This window comes from Erinaceus europaeus, chromosome 12 (genome assembly GCF_950295315.1).
Source record: "Erinaceus europaeus chromosome 12, mEriEur2.1, whole genome shotgun sequence".
Classification (NCBI taxonomy): domain Eukaryota; kingdom Metazoa; phylum Chordata; class Mammalia; order Eulipotyphla; family Erinaceidae; genus Erinaceus; species Erinaceus europaeus.
Genome location: NC_080173.1, coordinates 12423055 through 12439047, shown reverse-complemented (window position 1 = coordinate 12439047; position 15993 = coordinate 12423055). Strand labels below are relative to the sequence as shown.

Below are 15993 nucleotides of genomic sequence, written 5' to 3'. Positions count from 1 at the left end.
GGGGACTATAATGTGTGTGCTCCCCACACGAGCCACCACTCAGCTCCCCATCTTTCTTGTTCTTATGCAGTGCTGGGGATTGAATCCAGGGCCACATGCGTGCAAGGCACGAGTTCCACCATTCAGCCACCTTCCTGGTCCTTTAAAATAGTATTTTTAGAGGCTACAGCATTGTTGACCACTTTGTTTTTAAACACAAAGAGAATCAGGAATGGTCTTGGCCTGCTAATACATGGGCAGAGAATGGTGAGGCCGAGACAGGACGTAACTATGAACAATTGGACCTAGAAGCAGCATCACAAGTACAAAGGCAAAGGGGGTAGAGTGGCAAAGGGGAAACAATGCAAAGATAAGAGTGATTCCAGCAAAGTGCGATGGGGTGGGGGACCAAGGAGGAGAAAGGTCAGGGAGGTGATAAGAATGTGTTGGCCTTCCACCTTCTGCATCCCACAATGACCCTGGGTCCATACTCCCAGAGGGTTAAAGAATAGGAAAGCTATCAGGGGAGGGGATGGGATACGGAGTTCTGGTGGTGGGAACTGTGCGAAGTTGTACCCTTCTTATCCTATGGTTTTGTCAATGTTTCCTTTTCATAAATAAAAAATTTAAAAAAGGAAATGTATTGGCCTCTACACCAGGCTGAAGTCAACTCTCCCCTCTGGGCAGTCAGGGAGAGGGAGGGAGTAGAAGGGGAGTTCAGGGATGTGGGGAGAGGCCAGGAGTACCAAGATGCTGGCCAGGTGCTTGGGTAACAAGGGTCTGAGAAACCATGTGATGGCAGAAGAGGGATTGAAGAGCCCAACCAAGCAGCACTAACCATGACGCCAGAGGGGTGTGACCCATGCGGAGCGGGAGGTGCACAGGATCCCAGCTGTGGCGCTCTGGATGACCACGACACTACGTGCAGAAGAGGGGAGGTATTGGGGTGAGTAGATCAGGCTCAGCCTGGACAGACAGAATTGATTGCGGACAGAGACACACCAGTCGGAAACCACTTTGTTCCTTGGTGTACAGGACACTCTGAGCACCACAGAAGACACCAATGTCTTCTGCGCCAGTGTCTCCGAGGGACTGGGGTGGGCAGGCGCTCATCCTGTCACAGAAGCCTAACATCCAGAGGGACCACAGACCCTGCCGCGACTCACAAGGCTCCCACGTGGAGCAGCAGTGGCAGCTCATCAGTCTTAAGGCTGCTAGAGGTGGAGAGCCCCACTTGCAAACCCCCTGAACAAGCCACATGTGGGAGAATTTCAGGTCCCCATGATCCTGGCTGACTGTATCATCTCTGTAAGTATTTTATTTATTATTAGATAGAGAAGTTGAGAAGTGAGGGGGAGACAGAGAGGGAGAGAAACAACTGCAGTCCTACTTTACCACTTGGGAAGCTTTCCTTCTGCAGGTGGGGACCAGGGGCTTGAACCTGAGTCCTTGTTCACTGTAATGTGTGCACTCAATCAGATGTGCCACCTGGTCGCAGCTATCATCTTTTTTTTTCCCCTTTTGTTGCCCCTGTTGTAGTTATTATTATTGTTGGATAGGACAGAGAGAAACGGAGAGAGGAGGGGAAGACAGAGAGGGAGAGACAGAGACCTGTTTCACTGCCTGTGAAACTACTCTCCTACAGGTGGGGAACCGGGGGCTCAAACTGGGATGCTTACGCCGGTCCTTGTGCTTTGCGCCACATGTGCTTAGCGTGCTGCGCTACCGCCCGACTCCCTCTTCCTTTCTCTTTAAGTTTGCTCCTCTGCTCTAAACCGTGAGGGAGCAGGACTGGCCCACAACAAATACTTGCAGTGTGCTTCACAGCTTCAGTTTGGCTAAGTAGTCTCAGTGATTTCTCATAATCACCTCAAGGTTTATTTCTGTAATTTGACTTAATAAAGTAAGGAAGGGTTTAGGACACACACAAAATAAAATACAACTTGCTTTTCTCCAGCATCCAGGGTCCCACTGTGCTTTTACTCAGGACAGGGGAGCCTGGTGGAAGTTGCAGAGTCCTGGCAAAGGAGGAAGAATCTAGCAACAGAGTGTGTGTGTGGGTGTGTGCACATACATGTGTAAGTATGATTCCGTTTTTCTTCTAGGGACCACAATCCTTTGGTCATGCAACAACATCAGGTGTAATTTAGACCCAAATCTCTAAACCTTCATGCCCCCAGAGAAGCAATGAGACTTCACAGCTTGGCTTCCTTCTCCGACACCAGGCTCTTCCGCTGTAGTGGCCAGCTGCCAAAGAACGAGGAAGGCAAAGGTCCCCCCTTGAGGTGGCTGGAAAATCTGTTTTGGCCACACGAGGAGCTCAGGCACTGCCCAGGGGCTGCTGTGGGGCAGAGATAACAGGCACAGGAAGGGTGGGGTGGCAGGACCCTCCCAGGAGCCAGGCTTTCACGTAAACAGTGAGCTGCCTCCCCCCCAGGGCAGGAGGTGATTCATCTGCTGCACGAAGCTCTTGTTGGGCACAGGGACCAGGCAGCCCCGGCTGGATGCTGAAGCTGCTGTAGCCCAGCCTGTGCGATAACCGACTTGACTTCAAAAGGCTGGTGTGTCCGAGAAGTGGTCTGGTGTGGGCTCAACTGCCCCTCGGGAGCAGGCACATATGGGACTCCATGAGACATCTTCTCTGGGCCCGTCATAGGCTTCAGCCACCCCATTGCCAACCCTGAGTTGCAATGATCTCAAAAGGAAAGATGGAAACAGGGAGCTCCATATTGGCCTGATAAGACCATAGAGGCAAGTGCACTGGAGATGCCAAGGTGCTAAGAATATGGTGATTTTAATAGGGCGACGGACACCAATCGGTTCATGGACAATGTGCCCCATCCCTCAGAAGTCATGTCCTGCTTCTGGCTGCAGTGCCACACACAAGTCCTTTCTGGGGTGGCGTCTGGAGAGCAGGTCTCAGGCCTGTCAGTCCCAGAGTGGCTCCTCCTCAAGGAGGAGAATGTCCAAGCCACCCTTAGTTGGCCAGTCGGGTCACTGTTTGGCCTTCTTCACTATGGTGCCCACAGCAGAAATCACGGTGGTCTTGGAGCCACTCGCACTGGTGGTCACTGTGACAACGGCTGGTAGGGTGGCTGTGGTGGTGAGGATGGTGGGCTGGGCTATTGTTGTCACTGGGATGGCTGAGTCCCACTTGCTCTTTCTCTTCTGGGCATCTAGGAAGGAGGTGAGAGAAGTCAGTGACATACCGAAGAGCAATAATCTCCTTTCTTATGGGCCAGAGGTTAGAGTTCAGGGAGCAGAAACAAATGGGCCCATGCCACAGAAAGTCCAAGGAGCAGTCAGTGCATAGGAATCTCTAGCCCAGCTACAAAGAAAGCTGGAAAATTCTGGGCTGAGGAAAAAGCATGGCAAGGCTGATCTGGGCCCAGACTCCCACAGAGTCCCCCCCCCCACCCCACCCCCCCCCGCGAAGTGGCCGGGAGCAGGCAAGTCGCCTCTACCTGCAGCAGCCGTGCTGGCCGTGGTGGTGGTGGTGGTGGCTGTGGCGCTGGTCGCAGTGCCTTTCTTGGTGCCCGTCACAAACTCAATCTGGAAGGGAAAGGAGAATGAAACCTGTGCGACGCTGCTCACCTCTGGCCAGTATCTGCGCTGCTCCTGAGGGACAGGAGTCTGGCACCACACAAAAGAGGCTTTGAGGAGCAGTTCTGCTGTGACAGGCAGAAGGGAGAGGTAATGGAGACAGGCCCAATGGGCCTGAATACTCTCACAGCTTTCCAAACATGCAACAGAGCTCTCCTAGCACCGCCGTGGGCCGAACATGCCTGGGCATAGTCTGCCTTCCCGCCTCATGGCCAGGCCCCTCCTTTCTCCCAGGAGAAGCAGGAAGAGGAGCCTGCCTGTCAGGGGAAGGACAGTTTCAGTCCCCAGGTGCTTCAATAAGGCTGGGATTTGGAAGGGGACGGGGGTAGGGAAGGAGGAAGGACCTTCACTTAATGGGAACAATGAGAAAGTGACATCACTGGAGCACCGACTCCTCCCAGGCTGCCCTTTGCCAGGCTCCGCTGCCCGGAGGTGAGAGGGGCACGCTGGCCACAGAGGGTCCTCAAAGCCAGTTTTTCATCTTAGAGTCACACTTCTGTTCCTCCAAGGACCCATCGCTCGGGAAGTGGCACTCTAGAATTTTAAGATGAGGGGTCGCCTGGCTGTCAGCTGCAGGCTCCATGGGGAAGCACCAAGGCAGGTCACGAGGCCAGCTTGGGAGACCAAGGCCAGGCCAGGCCACGTGAGTGTGCTCAGGAGAACTCCCTGCCTCCGGAGGCCAGGAAGGACAGTGATGGCCCCAAAGATGAAAAGTCATCAGGGCTCTGAGGTTACAAAGGGGAGGGAGGACACAATACAGCTCCAAGACACCAGGAACCGAACAGAAGCACCCAGGAAGCCTCTTCAAGCTGAGTTAGAGGCCGAATCCAACAAAGCTTGTCCAGAGGCAATGAACCGGGGAACGGTGGCCCGACAGGCCCGCTGGCTTAGTCAGCAGGGCCCATATGCTCCAGTACCCAGGACTCTGGCTAGTACTTACTTTGGTTCGTTCTTTTTTGGCCTTTTCCAATTTGTCCATTTCGATCTTCTGGGCTTTGGCTATGACGATAAGTGAGTGTTACAAAAGCAGCCCCAGGGTAGCTCTACACAGGGACGTGCTCAGCCCAGCACTCACGACTTCTCCATGTTCTTATTCGACATACTTAAACAGCCCCCAGGGCATGGAGGGGCTCAGTGTCCCCTCCCACCCTCCCTGTGTCTTTCCTTCCTTCCCGCCCCTCCCCACTTCTTTCTGTGTCATACCAAGAGGGATTGAGCCCTACTGATATGACTTGATCATGTTAAGCAACCTTCCCATTTCAACTTTTTTTTTTTTTTGTCATCACTGGGGTTTCACCACTCCAGATGACTTTTCTTAGACAGAGACAAAAGAGGTAGAGAGAGTGAAAGAGACCACAGCAACAAAGTCTCATTCACTGTGGTGGGGGTTGGGCTTGAACCCGAGCCATGCATGCAGTGGCGCACTATCCCAGTCAGCTATTTCGCTGACCTCCACCAATTTCTATTTTATTTTATGTTTTTACCAGAGCACTGCTCAGCTCTGGTTTATGGTATTGTGGGGGATTGAACCTGGGACCTGGAAGCCTCAGGAATGAGTCTCTATTCCCCACGCCCCCGTTTTTATTCTATATACTTAGAGAGGAGACACTACAGCACTGCTCTACAGCTCTCCTATGTGGTGCTGGGACCCTTACCCAGGACTTCATGTACAAGTCATATGGTTTACTGGGTGAGTTACTGTCTATCCTTCCTACCTTTAATAACGGATTTTTAAAATATTTTTTCTTTTATTTTTGCCTCCAGGGTTATTGCTGGGGCTTGGTGCCTGCACTATGAATCCACTGCCCCTGGAGGTCATTTTCCCCATTTTGTTGCCCTTGTTGTTACCCTTGTTGTCGTTATCATTATTGTTGTCATTGTTGCTGGACAGGACAGAGAGAAATCGAGAGAGGGGAGACAGAGGGGAAGAGAAAGACAGACACCTGCAGTCCTGCTTCACCATCTGTGAAGCAACCCCCCTGCAAGTGGGGAGCCGGGGGCTCGAACCAGGATCCCTGCAAGGGTCCTTGCACTTTGTGCTATGTGCGCTTAATCTGCTGCTCTACCACCCAACCCTTTATTATTTCTTTTTAAAGTACCATTGCATATAAGCCTTGGAAGTGTGTATCACTGAAATTCAACATATGTGTCGCCTCCCTTTCCTAATTTAACTACCCCCTCCCAGGGGCCTGTGACTCAAAGGCTCAAGGTTGGGGGTTGTTACGTCCCCTGCCTGGAGGGGTCAGCTGAGAGCTTCCACCAGGAAATGCAGGCCAAGCATGGACCACCTAGCCACTTGCCAAGAGAAGCTGAAGTGAAATTGTAGGGAAAAGTGTCTAATTCAAAGTAAAGCAAGATAAAACTTTATTTTACACAAACCTTGGATAAACATGAACAAGATACATGTGCAGGTTGGATCTGGCCCACAGGCTGCTGGTTAAGATCTATTGTTTGAGGGCTTACATCCTTAAACAGCCTGGGAAGGGGATAGGAGGCAACTCACCCAGTGAAGTACATGCCTTAATATGTATAAGGGCCCTAGATTTGAATCCAGGTACCAGACAGGAGCCCCATGGCACTGGGGGAAGCTCCATAGGTGGTAGAATGGTTTTTCTTTTTCTTTTTAAAAGAATTTATTTATTTATTAATGAGAAAGATAGGAGGAGAGAAAGAACCAGACATCACTCTGGTACATGTGCTGCCAGGATCAAACTCAGGACCTTATGGTTGAGAATCCAATGCTTTATCCACTGCACCACCTCCCGGACCACTGAAGAATGGTTTCTATAGTATCGCTGATCCTTGTTTCTCCCTCACTCAAAACATAATTGAGGTGGGGCAGGGGAGATAGCATAATGGTTATGCAAACAGACTCTCAAGCCTGAGGCTCCCAGGTCTCAGGTTCAATTCCCCTGTACCAGCATAAGCCAGAGCAGAGCTAAGCAGTGCTCTGGTTAAAGAAAACAAACAAAGAGGGTCGGGCAGTAGCGCAGCGGGTTAAGCGCACATGGTGCAAAGCGCAAGGACCAGTGTAAGGATCCCATTTCAGGCCCCCAGCTCCCCATCTGCAGGGGAGTCACTTCACAAGTGGTGAAGCAGGTCTGCAGGTGTCTATCTCTCCCCCTCTGTCTTCCCCTCCTCTCTCCATTTCTCTCTGCCCTATCCAACAACGACACCAATAGCAACAACAATAATAACCGAAACAACAATAAAACAAGAGCAACAAAAGGGAAAAATAGCCTCTAGGAGCACTGAACCTCAGCAATAATCCTGGAGTCAAAAACAAAGAAACAAACAAAAAATGTGTGTGACGATACACAAAGCCCTAAGTTAGAGTCCCACCAACACACCAGGGCACTGGGGGACGCTCCAAAGATGGTGGAGCAGTGCCATGGTCTCTCTCTCTCTCTCTGAAATAAAAAGAATGAAATAATTGGCCTGGGAGTGGTGTTACTCTCATTCATATTTAAAAGACCATATACCTGGGTCCTCAGAGTTGGCCTAACAGAAGAGGCCCTGGCATAGTTACCTGGATGACTGATGGACAATGATTACCTACCTAATGCCTCGTAATAGGAGTCCTCAGACCATCCATGGGGGTCAAACATATCCTGAAAAGCAAGTAAGAAAATAAAAATAAAAAACAAGGCTCAAGCTATAGTCAGTAGGGGCAATCTGACAACGAAGGACTCAGTGATGTGCCTGTTGTCCCCTAAGTCTTTCTACAGACCTTCCTGGCCTGCTGTCCCATCCCCATTGTCTTTGAGGGCACAGGGCTGAGCTGTCATAACTGGTCTCCAGTCCAGAGGGTGGCTGATTCGGTCTTAGGAATGAGAGCTGCGTCACAGGCTGGTACATAGGCACAGTGAGTCTACATTCAGACAGACTCTAGTCAACCAGGGGCCCAGGGGCCCAGCTGTTGCTGAGTTTCCTGAGTGGACTATTTCAGAGCAACTGGAGCTAAAGTGACAGAAGTGGGGGCTCTGTGAACACAGGGGCTCCCTTTTCACTTAGCCACATGCAAGATGTACCTTTGGGTAGTTGGTGCCAAGCTCATCGATTGCACAGAACTGGATCAACTTCTCGTAGATGCTGAAAGAAGACCACAAGGCACTGAGCAGGTTGGGTACTGTGGCCCCTTGGAACATCAGACTCCAAGAAATCAGAACCACCCAGTCCCCGGGGTGAGATAAAACTCTAGAGCTAGCTGGGGCCAGTCGAGCAGTCAAGCAGCTCACTTGGTTGGTGCGCTCCTCTGCCGCATACACAACTCACGTTTGATGCCTCCACACTGATGGAAGCGCCGGTGCTGTGGCTACTCTCACTCCCTGTCTGTCTCTCCCCAAAACAAAACAAATCAAAACCTCCAGTGACATCTGGTCCTCTGCCCTCCCAGACAAAGGTATTGAGGCCAGAGGCCAGGATAAGGAGAGTGGTGAGGTGAGGCTGTCAGTTTTGGTCTTATCCGTACATTTGTCCGCAGTGTGCGTAGCATCAAGGGCTACTATACTTAGGCCCAGATAAGGGCCTGCAGAGACCAACTAGCTCCATCCTCAGGAAACTGAGGCCCAGGAGATCATGTCTAGGAGCAGAGTGTGTACCAGACACCAGGCAGTTCTCGCCATTAGTGCAGCCTCCCAGCTTCCACTCAATACCCGGGCTTATGTGTTTCGTTTAAGTCTTACACAAACAGCAGCCTGGGAGGTAATGCTGTGGATAGGGCTGGACTTTCAAGCACGAGGTTCTGAGTTTGATCCTTGCCATCACATGTGCCGGAGCGATAATTCTGGTTCTCTCTTCTCTGAAATAAATAATTAACTCTTTAAAAGAATCTTATATGGTAAACCTTTGGCTGGGGCAGAGAGAGCTGGACCCCTTGGGCTCTGGTGGAATCTTAGCCGGGCCACCCTACTACCATTACGGGAGTTTCCAGGGCAGCACCAGAAGCTCAACTAACCCTGGAGGGCCATGAGAAGCTCACCTAGGGTTCCGAAACTCTTTCTTCCTTTGGATAATGTAATTCATATCCATCCCCTCCTTTATTTTCCGCTCATAGAGCTTCTGGATCTTGTCCTACAGAAGAACAGAAGGGTGACTCTGACGGAAGCCCACCCACTCATGTCCCAGGCTATGGGTACAGGTACTGCGGGATGCGTGGACACAGGAGGTCCACAGTCACAAAGCTACACCCATCACAACCCTGGGCTCTTTCTCCACCCAGCTTGTCTGTCACTGAATATAAACAGGGTAAAGGAGGCCTGGCTTCATTTTGCTTTTCCCTTTTTTTTTTTTCTTCTTTCCTCCAGGGTTATCCCTGGGGCTCAGTGCCAGTGCTCCTGGTGGCCATTTCCCCCCTATTTTATAGGATATGACAGAGAGAAATTGAGAGGGGAGGGGGAGGCAGAGAGGGGGAGAGAAAGATAGACACCTGTAGATCTACTTCACTGCTTGTGAAGTGACCCCCCTGCAGGTGGGGAGCCGGGGGCTCGAACCGGGATCCTTTAGCAGGCCCCTGTGTTTTATACTATGTGTGCTTTACTGGGTGCACCACCGCCTGGCCCTCCATTTTGCTTTCCCTTTGGGTGTCTTCTGAGGCAGGTAGCAAAAAGGTGAAGGCAGAGAAGCCTTGGAGATGTCTGAATTCCCAGGTTAATCAGCTCTTGAATCATTCAAGGAGTTTAGGTCTTGGGTTAGTGGGCAGGGACTGAACACTGGTGTTAAATGTGAACACAGGGTTAAGACTCCAGTGGCAGACAGACCCAGGCAAGTCATGAAAGGCAGAAGCAAAGTTTTTTTTTATGATTTGGACTCAAGCTAAGTAGGGTCCTTCGTGGAGAGATTCACAGAAGGCTGGTCCTTGCCACCGAAAGAGTCATTGTCAGGGGTCAAGAGCTCATCTCTTATGAAAACTCCCCTTTTGTCCTTCTTTCCTTTTAATTTTATTTTTACTAATTTTTTAGCTTTTATTTGTGCTTAATAGTGGGTTTCAAGACTGTGCGATTACATTGTATGCTTCCATACCACACCCACCACCAAAGTTTTGTGCCCCCAAACTTATTTTGCTTGTTTCCTTTGGTATTATTTGGTATTTAGTGTAACAAAGATTATTACATGTTCATTTGTGCATTCTGCTTTAATATAACTCAGTATAGAAAAGATCTATTTTGGGGCTGGGTGGCGCAAGGACCCGGGTTCAAGTCCCTCTTCCCCACCCGCAGGCAAGAAGCTTCACAAGTGGTGAAACAGGCTGCAGATGTCTGTTTCTCTCTCTCTCTCTCCCTCTTAATCTCCCTTCTGTCTCTATCCAAAACAAACAAACACACAGAAAGGATCTACTTTGACTCTATATAATCACACTAACTATAGGAACAGGAAAAACAAACACACAGAAAGGATCTACTTTGACTCTATATAATCACACTAACTGTAGGAACAGGAAGCCATCTACTAGCTCTCTTTTCCTCCCCCCCCCTTCCCATTTTCTTTCACCAGACCACCTCAATGTTCTGGCTTATGGTGGTGCTGGAGGGTTGAACTGGGATCTTTGGTGCCTCAGGCATGAAAGTCTCTCTTTTTTTTTTTTTGCATGGCTATTATGCTATTTTCTCAGCCTAGGGAACCTATTATTTATTTATTTGACAGATAAAGAGAAAGCATTGTCCAGCTCTGGCTTATGGTGGTGCTCAGGACTGAACCCGGAACCTCAGAGACTCAGTTATGGAAGCCTTTTGCATAACCATTATGCCATCTCCTGAGCTCAAACCTATTAGTTTTCAATGAGAAATAGTATCAGCTGGCAGGTGTCTAGGCTAGCACTATGGGCCCATAGAGACGATGCCCACAATAGATGGCACCAGTGTTGCCCAGTGTGTGAAGAGGTCCTGGAAGCTGGAGTCTTGGGGAAGAACCACCCTGAGGCCGTCTACACAGGGACCGGCAGCTCCCCCACCCGCGGTAGTTACATACAAATTCTCCAAAAGGAAAACACTTGAAGCCATTTTTTTTCACCTTCAAAAGGAAGTGAGCAGGGCTGAGGTCCCATGGGTATCTTTTAAGAATGCTGTGGGGTGGGTGGGCGCTGATTCACCTCCCTTGTTACAAGGCCGAATTTTTATGCAGAGATGGGCTGGATGAAGCAAACTGGTCCGTCCTGCATTTCCATGGGAAGAGAAAACCTCTTTCCTCAACATTCTCTCATCCAGGCTGACAGGAAGTCTCGGCAAGTGGAGGTGGACCTGTTTCTTATGGGTGACTTTTCTGTTTTCTGGGTCATTAAGTAGCCCCGCCATACCTAGGCAATCTAACAGGTCTGCTCAGGGCCAAGGTGCCCACCACTGGGAGGAGAGGAGACACAGTCTTAACTTGAAGGGTGAGAGGGCGGCTTGTCTCTACCAGGCAGATCAGTGGACTGTTATTATAGGCTGTGGCTTGCTGCCAGCTATAGGTCATGCCATGCTGGGCTGGGGAAGGTTGGTAGGCAGAGGCAGGGGCAGACAACTCAGAAAAAGGAGGAGACCTCCAGGAACCGAAGAGAATCTGCGCTGACTCTGTTCCTGCCCCGCCTGCTGCATTCCGCAGCCCCAGGCCCCATTAGTCAGCCATCCATCCAAGGGCTGGTGCTGCGGGTTGACAGTACAGGCAGCAACACCAGGAGAACCAAGAAGGTCCAAGACAGACGTGGGCACAACTGCTTCACAGCCATGGGAGTTCTGCCCTACTGTCTGCTACAAAGTCTGACTCACAGAGGAATCTTTTGAGGGTCAAGGAGTAACGATGACAGAGGCTACAAAGGTGGTACAAGTCACAGTCTCCCCCAGTTCTAGTCCCTAGGGTGTAACTGCACTAAATGCACTTGGGCTTCAAAACTAGAGAGCAGGTCTGTGTAAAGTTCCCTGGCGCAAACTGGCATGTTAAGAATAGAGGAACAGGAACTTGATGCACAGAAATATGCATGTTTACCCAAGCATGTTTACCCAAGCACATGCATGTTTACCCAAGCACTGCTCTGCCCTGGCTTATGATGGTGCTGGGAATTGAACCTGGGCATTCAGGACCTCGGGCATGAAAGTTGTTTTGCATAACCATTAGCTATCTCCCCAACTGGTGGTTTTGCTTTTGCTTTTTTTTTTTTTTTTTTTGCCTCTAGGATTATTGCTGGGGCTTGCTGCCTACACTACACATCCACTGCTCCTGGGGCCATTTTTTTAAGTGTTTGGACAGGACAGAGAGAGATGGAGAGAGGAGGGGAAGATAGAGAGGGAGAAAGCGAGTCAACTACAGACATGCTTCACTGCTTGGGGAGTGACCCCTCTGTAGGTGGGGAGCCGAGGCCTTGAACTTGGATCCTTGTGCAAATCCTTGCTTCGTACTATGTGCGCTTAACCCGGTGCCCGGCCTCCGCTGTTACTTTTCTATGACTTGTTTGCTTTATATTCTGATGCTCCCGTGCGCTAGCATAAAAGGTATGACACTTTCCCTCATGCCTCATGAAGGGCACGAAGGGTAGACCTCATGAAAGTGATCTGGTAGAGGGAGAGTGGGCACAGAGCCGACTCCTGAGAGTAGATTCAGGGAGGCAACCAGGATTGCAGGCTCCTTCCCACCAGGGCTGTTACTACTAGGGAGGCCTCTGAAAGTAAGTCCACCCCAGCTACCTGACCTCCTCACTTACACCTGCCTTCAAAGATGCTTACTTGTAAGTGATTTGAACATCTGCCAGGGGGTTCAGGTGGGATCTTGATTTCATCAGGTGACATGTTCCGGACTCTTTCGGAAAACGAAGCTGTTGAGAGAACAGAGAGGACAATTTTGTAGGTGTGTGTAAGTGTGGTGGGTACACGTGAGGGGCAGACACAACAAAGAAAGAGTACACAGAATGTGTGCAGGGAGGAAAATCACCGTGAAACAATATGAGGGCATTCAAAGTGTTCTCTCTCAGGGGGTGTTATCTGAGATCAGATGACTGGAGGCGTCAGCCATGTGCCGCCCCAGGGAAAAGAAGCTGGGAGAGAGGGTGCCACGTGTCCAGAGTGGGTGCTGCCATCTCACAGCAGTCTTCTAAGCAGTGGTGCATCCTAGGTGCACAGCTCAGTTCTTTGTTACTTTTTTTTTAACTGTCCCCTGGGGTGCAGTGCTGGCAGTCATTTCTCTCTCTTTCTATTTTATTTGATAAGACAGGCAGACTGAGCGGGGAATGCAGGCCCTTGTGCATGGTAACAAGCATGCTCAACTGGGTGACTGCCCAGCCCCTCACTGCTAAGTGTTTAACAGCCGGCTGGGCTGGGGCGTCAGGAGTGGGGAGGGAAGATTCAGGATCTGTAGCATCTGCCTGTTTTGGCGGTGCAAATTCTCCGGTGATAGTCACTTTCAAGCTATCAATGTCATGGAACCCAGGGCCAGGGGGAAATGTGCTCTCTCCCAAAGATCGGAAGTAGTTTAAATGTCCGTTGGCAGGTAACTGCTGGATAGCAATGCTATGGGATATGTACTCTATGGAATATTACTCTGCAATCAAACAACTGGGAGGTGGGAGGGTGGGGATCCCGAACTCTGGTGGTGGATGTAGTGTTGAAGTATGCCCTGAAGTCTTACCATCTTGAAACTTAAATTAAAAAACAAACAAAATGTGCTCTTTCATCAGTCACAGCCAACCAGATCAGCACCCCCTGGCTAAGTCTCTCCAATACTCTTCCACTCTGCAAACCTGGAGTTGCTGGGCTGTCCTGCTGAGGTCACTGGACAAAGAGTTCAGAGTCTGGGTTTTGGGACCCAAAGCACTCAAAATGACCTTGTTTTGTCACTTATGATGTGACATTTAGAAATTACTAGTGGCCCAAGAGGTGGCATAGTAGATAAAGATTGGATTCTCAAGCATGAGGTTCTGAGTTCAACACCATGTTTTGCATGCGCTGGACTGATACTCTGGTTCTCTCCCCTCACCACAAACTTTTTTTTTTTTTTTTAAATATGAACCAATCAACCCCCTATTGGGTGACCTTTCTGGAAAGCTAAAAGGTCTTCTTCGAATGTGCTGAGCCACAACCCCCCAGGGACAATTCCTGCAGAATTGCTGCCCCCACCCAAGTGTGTGTCTCTCTCTCCCCCCACTCCCTTCCACACAGCCTCTGGCCACCCTGGAGACTGCAGAGTGTGCTCTGAATTACTCAGACAATGCACTGATTGTTGGAAGATTCTGTTTGTGCTCTCTGAAATATTCTTGCATGAAAAGGGCCATACAATAAGTAAAGATCAGGAGGAATGGGGTGGGGTAGGATAAACGGAAGGAGGAATGACCTAGCACCAAGAACACGCAGCAAGCACTTGCTGGGTACTTGTAGTAGGCCCCAGGTCGGACTATTTCTTAGCCCTAGTGGCTGCCTGGGTTGGTCCAGCATAGACTTCATATATATATATATATATATATATATATATATATATATATATATTAATTATTCACTTATTCCCTTTTGTTGCCCTTGTTCTATTGTTGTAGTTATTACTGTTGTTGTTATTGGGTAGGACAGAGAGAAATGGAGAGGAGGGAAGACAAAGGGGGGAGAGAAAGGTAGAAACCTGCAGACCTGCTTCACCGCCTGTGAAGCGACTCCCCTGCAAGTGGGGAGCCGGGGGCTCGAACCAGGATCCTTATTCTGGTCCTTGCACTTTGCGCCACCTGTGCTTAACCCACTGCACTACCACCCGACTCCCCAGCACAGACTTTCTTTTCCAAGACTGGGCTAATGTTTTCTTAGCAGATAAGGTGCTTTCATCTCCCCTTCATTCCACTTGTAGTCTAGAGAACTCAGTGCTGAGCAGGGTTGAGGATGGAGCTCCCCAGCCTTTGCTGGTCTTGGCTGTTGTCAAACAAGCTCCACTGTTGGCCCCCACCCATGCAGCTGGAGCCCAGGTCCAGGGTGGACTCTAACTGGATGCACTCTGAGATTAGAGACTGGGTGACATGTCCTGCGATAGACCTGAGACATCGAAGCTGCCCACAACCAGTTTCCACAAGGGAATCACATGCTTCCCTTTGCCCAGAATTTTCTTTCTGTCTCCTAAGTCAGGGTGACACTCAGATCTGGCTAGCAATCAAGTTCTGACTGCATCCCAGCCCTGGGAGAAGCAGTTCTAAACTGGAGGCTGAAGAGGTTGCAGAGACCAGTGGGGAATGGAAAAAGCTGGTTTTCAACAACAGGGGAAGAGTTGGGCAGGCTGGGCTACACAGGCAAGCTGCCCTGGGGCGGGCCATCTATGTGTGCATGTGACAGAAAGACAAAGAAAACCCTTTGGCATTGGCACCAGGAAAAACAGGGTGTGACACTGTTGCCCTAGCAACCCAACCACACTCAGGTTACAGCTGTAAATGATAGCACAGAACAGTCTCTCTCTCTTCTGAACTTTGGGCCAGGAGTAAAAGATTCTACGGGGTGGTCCAGGAGGTGGCGCAGTGGCTAAGGAACTAGACTTTCAAGCATGAGGTCCTGAGTTCAATCCCTGGCAGCACATGTACCAGAGTGATGTCTGGCTCTTTCTCTCTCTCCTCCTATCTTTCTCATTAATAAAATAAATAAATAAAAAAGATTCCAAGGGAGTCCCTGACAAATATATACTAGTCCCTCCTTAAACATGGTTTCAGATAACTGAGATTGGGGGGGGGGGTTTAATATATGATAATCTATTTTAGAGAGTAATTATGCCCACATAACTTTTATTTTTGCCTCCAGGGTTATCTCTGGGGTTTGGTGCTGGCTCTATGAATCTACTGCTCCTGGTGGCCATTTTTTCCATTTTGTATTGGATAGGACAAAGAGAAACTGAGAGAGAAGGGGGAGGTAGATAGATAGACAGACCTGAAAATCTGCTTCACTACTTGTGAAGCTTCTTCCCTGCAGCTGGGGAGCCAGGGACTTAAACTCGGATCCTTGTACTTAGTATTTTGTGAGCTCAAGTGAACGTGCCACCGTCCAGCCCCCCCACCCCCCGCATAACTTTTACTATGGCATATATAAATATTCTCTAACTGGTCACTGTTGCTAATCCTTCTTGCACCTAACTTTGTCATAGATGTTGGTATATATAGGAGAAACCATAGTATATACAGGTTTTAGAACTACCTCGCGTTTAGGCATCCATTAGTGGTCTTAGATACCCTACAGATGATATAAATACAGTCGGAATTAGATGTAGATTTATCCCACAGGTTTCAGGAGCAATCTTTCAGTGACTCTTTCTTTCTTAATTCCCATTAAAGAGTAGACCCATGAAGTTAATTATATGAGTCATTTTTCCAGTAGATTCATCAAGAACTCTGTCCACAGACAAGTGGGGCTGCTCTGGGTGTCCTGGGGCTATCAAGGAGAGAAGCCAACCTCAGGCTGAGAGATCTGTGTGACTCACCCCCAGAACATGCCC

The 15993-nt window shown here is 49.6% G+C and overlaps 1 protein-coding gene across 3 annotated transcripts in view; it reads right to left on the bottom strand.

The window, feature by feature from the left end:
- Positions 1 to 1834: 1834 nt before the first annotated feature.
- SAP30BP (SAP30 binding protein) overlaps positions 1835 to 15993 on the bottom strand; it is a 46475-nt gene continuing 32316 nt past the window's right edge. For 2 of the 3 annotated variants that reach the window (XM_007524879.3, XM_060202752.1), the window contains 7 exons: positions 12276 to 12364; positions 8564 to 8655; positions 7614 to 7674; positions 7142 to 7193; positions 4523 to 4581; positions 3444 to 3531; positions 1835 to 3155 (listed from right to left, as the gene is read on the bottom strand). In XM_007524879.3, coding sequence (XP_007524941.1) covers positions 2974 to 3155; positions 3444 to 3531; positions 4523 to 4581; positions 7142 to 7193; positions 7614 to 7674; positions 8564 to 8655; positions 12276 to 12364 — 623 coding nt within the window. In that variant the 3' untranslated portion in view covers positions 1835 to 2973. The remainder of the gene's footprint in view (positions 3156 to 3443; positions 3532 to 4522; positions 4582 to 7141; positions 7194 to 7613; positions 7675 to 8563; positions 8656 to 12275; positions 12365 to 15993) is intronic. The other variant, XM_060202753.1, reaches the window with a different exon arrangement.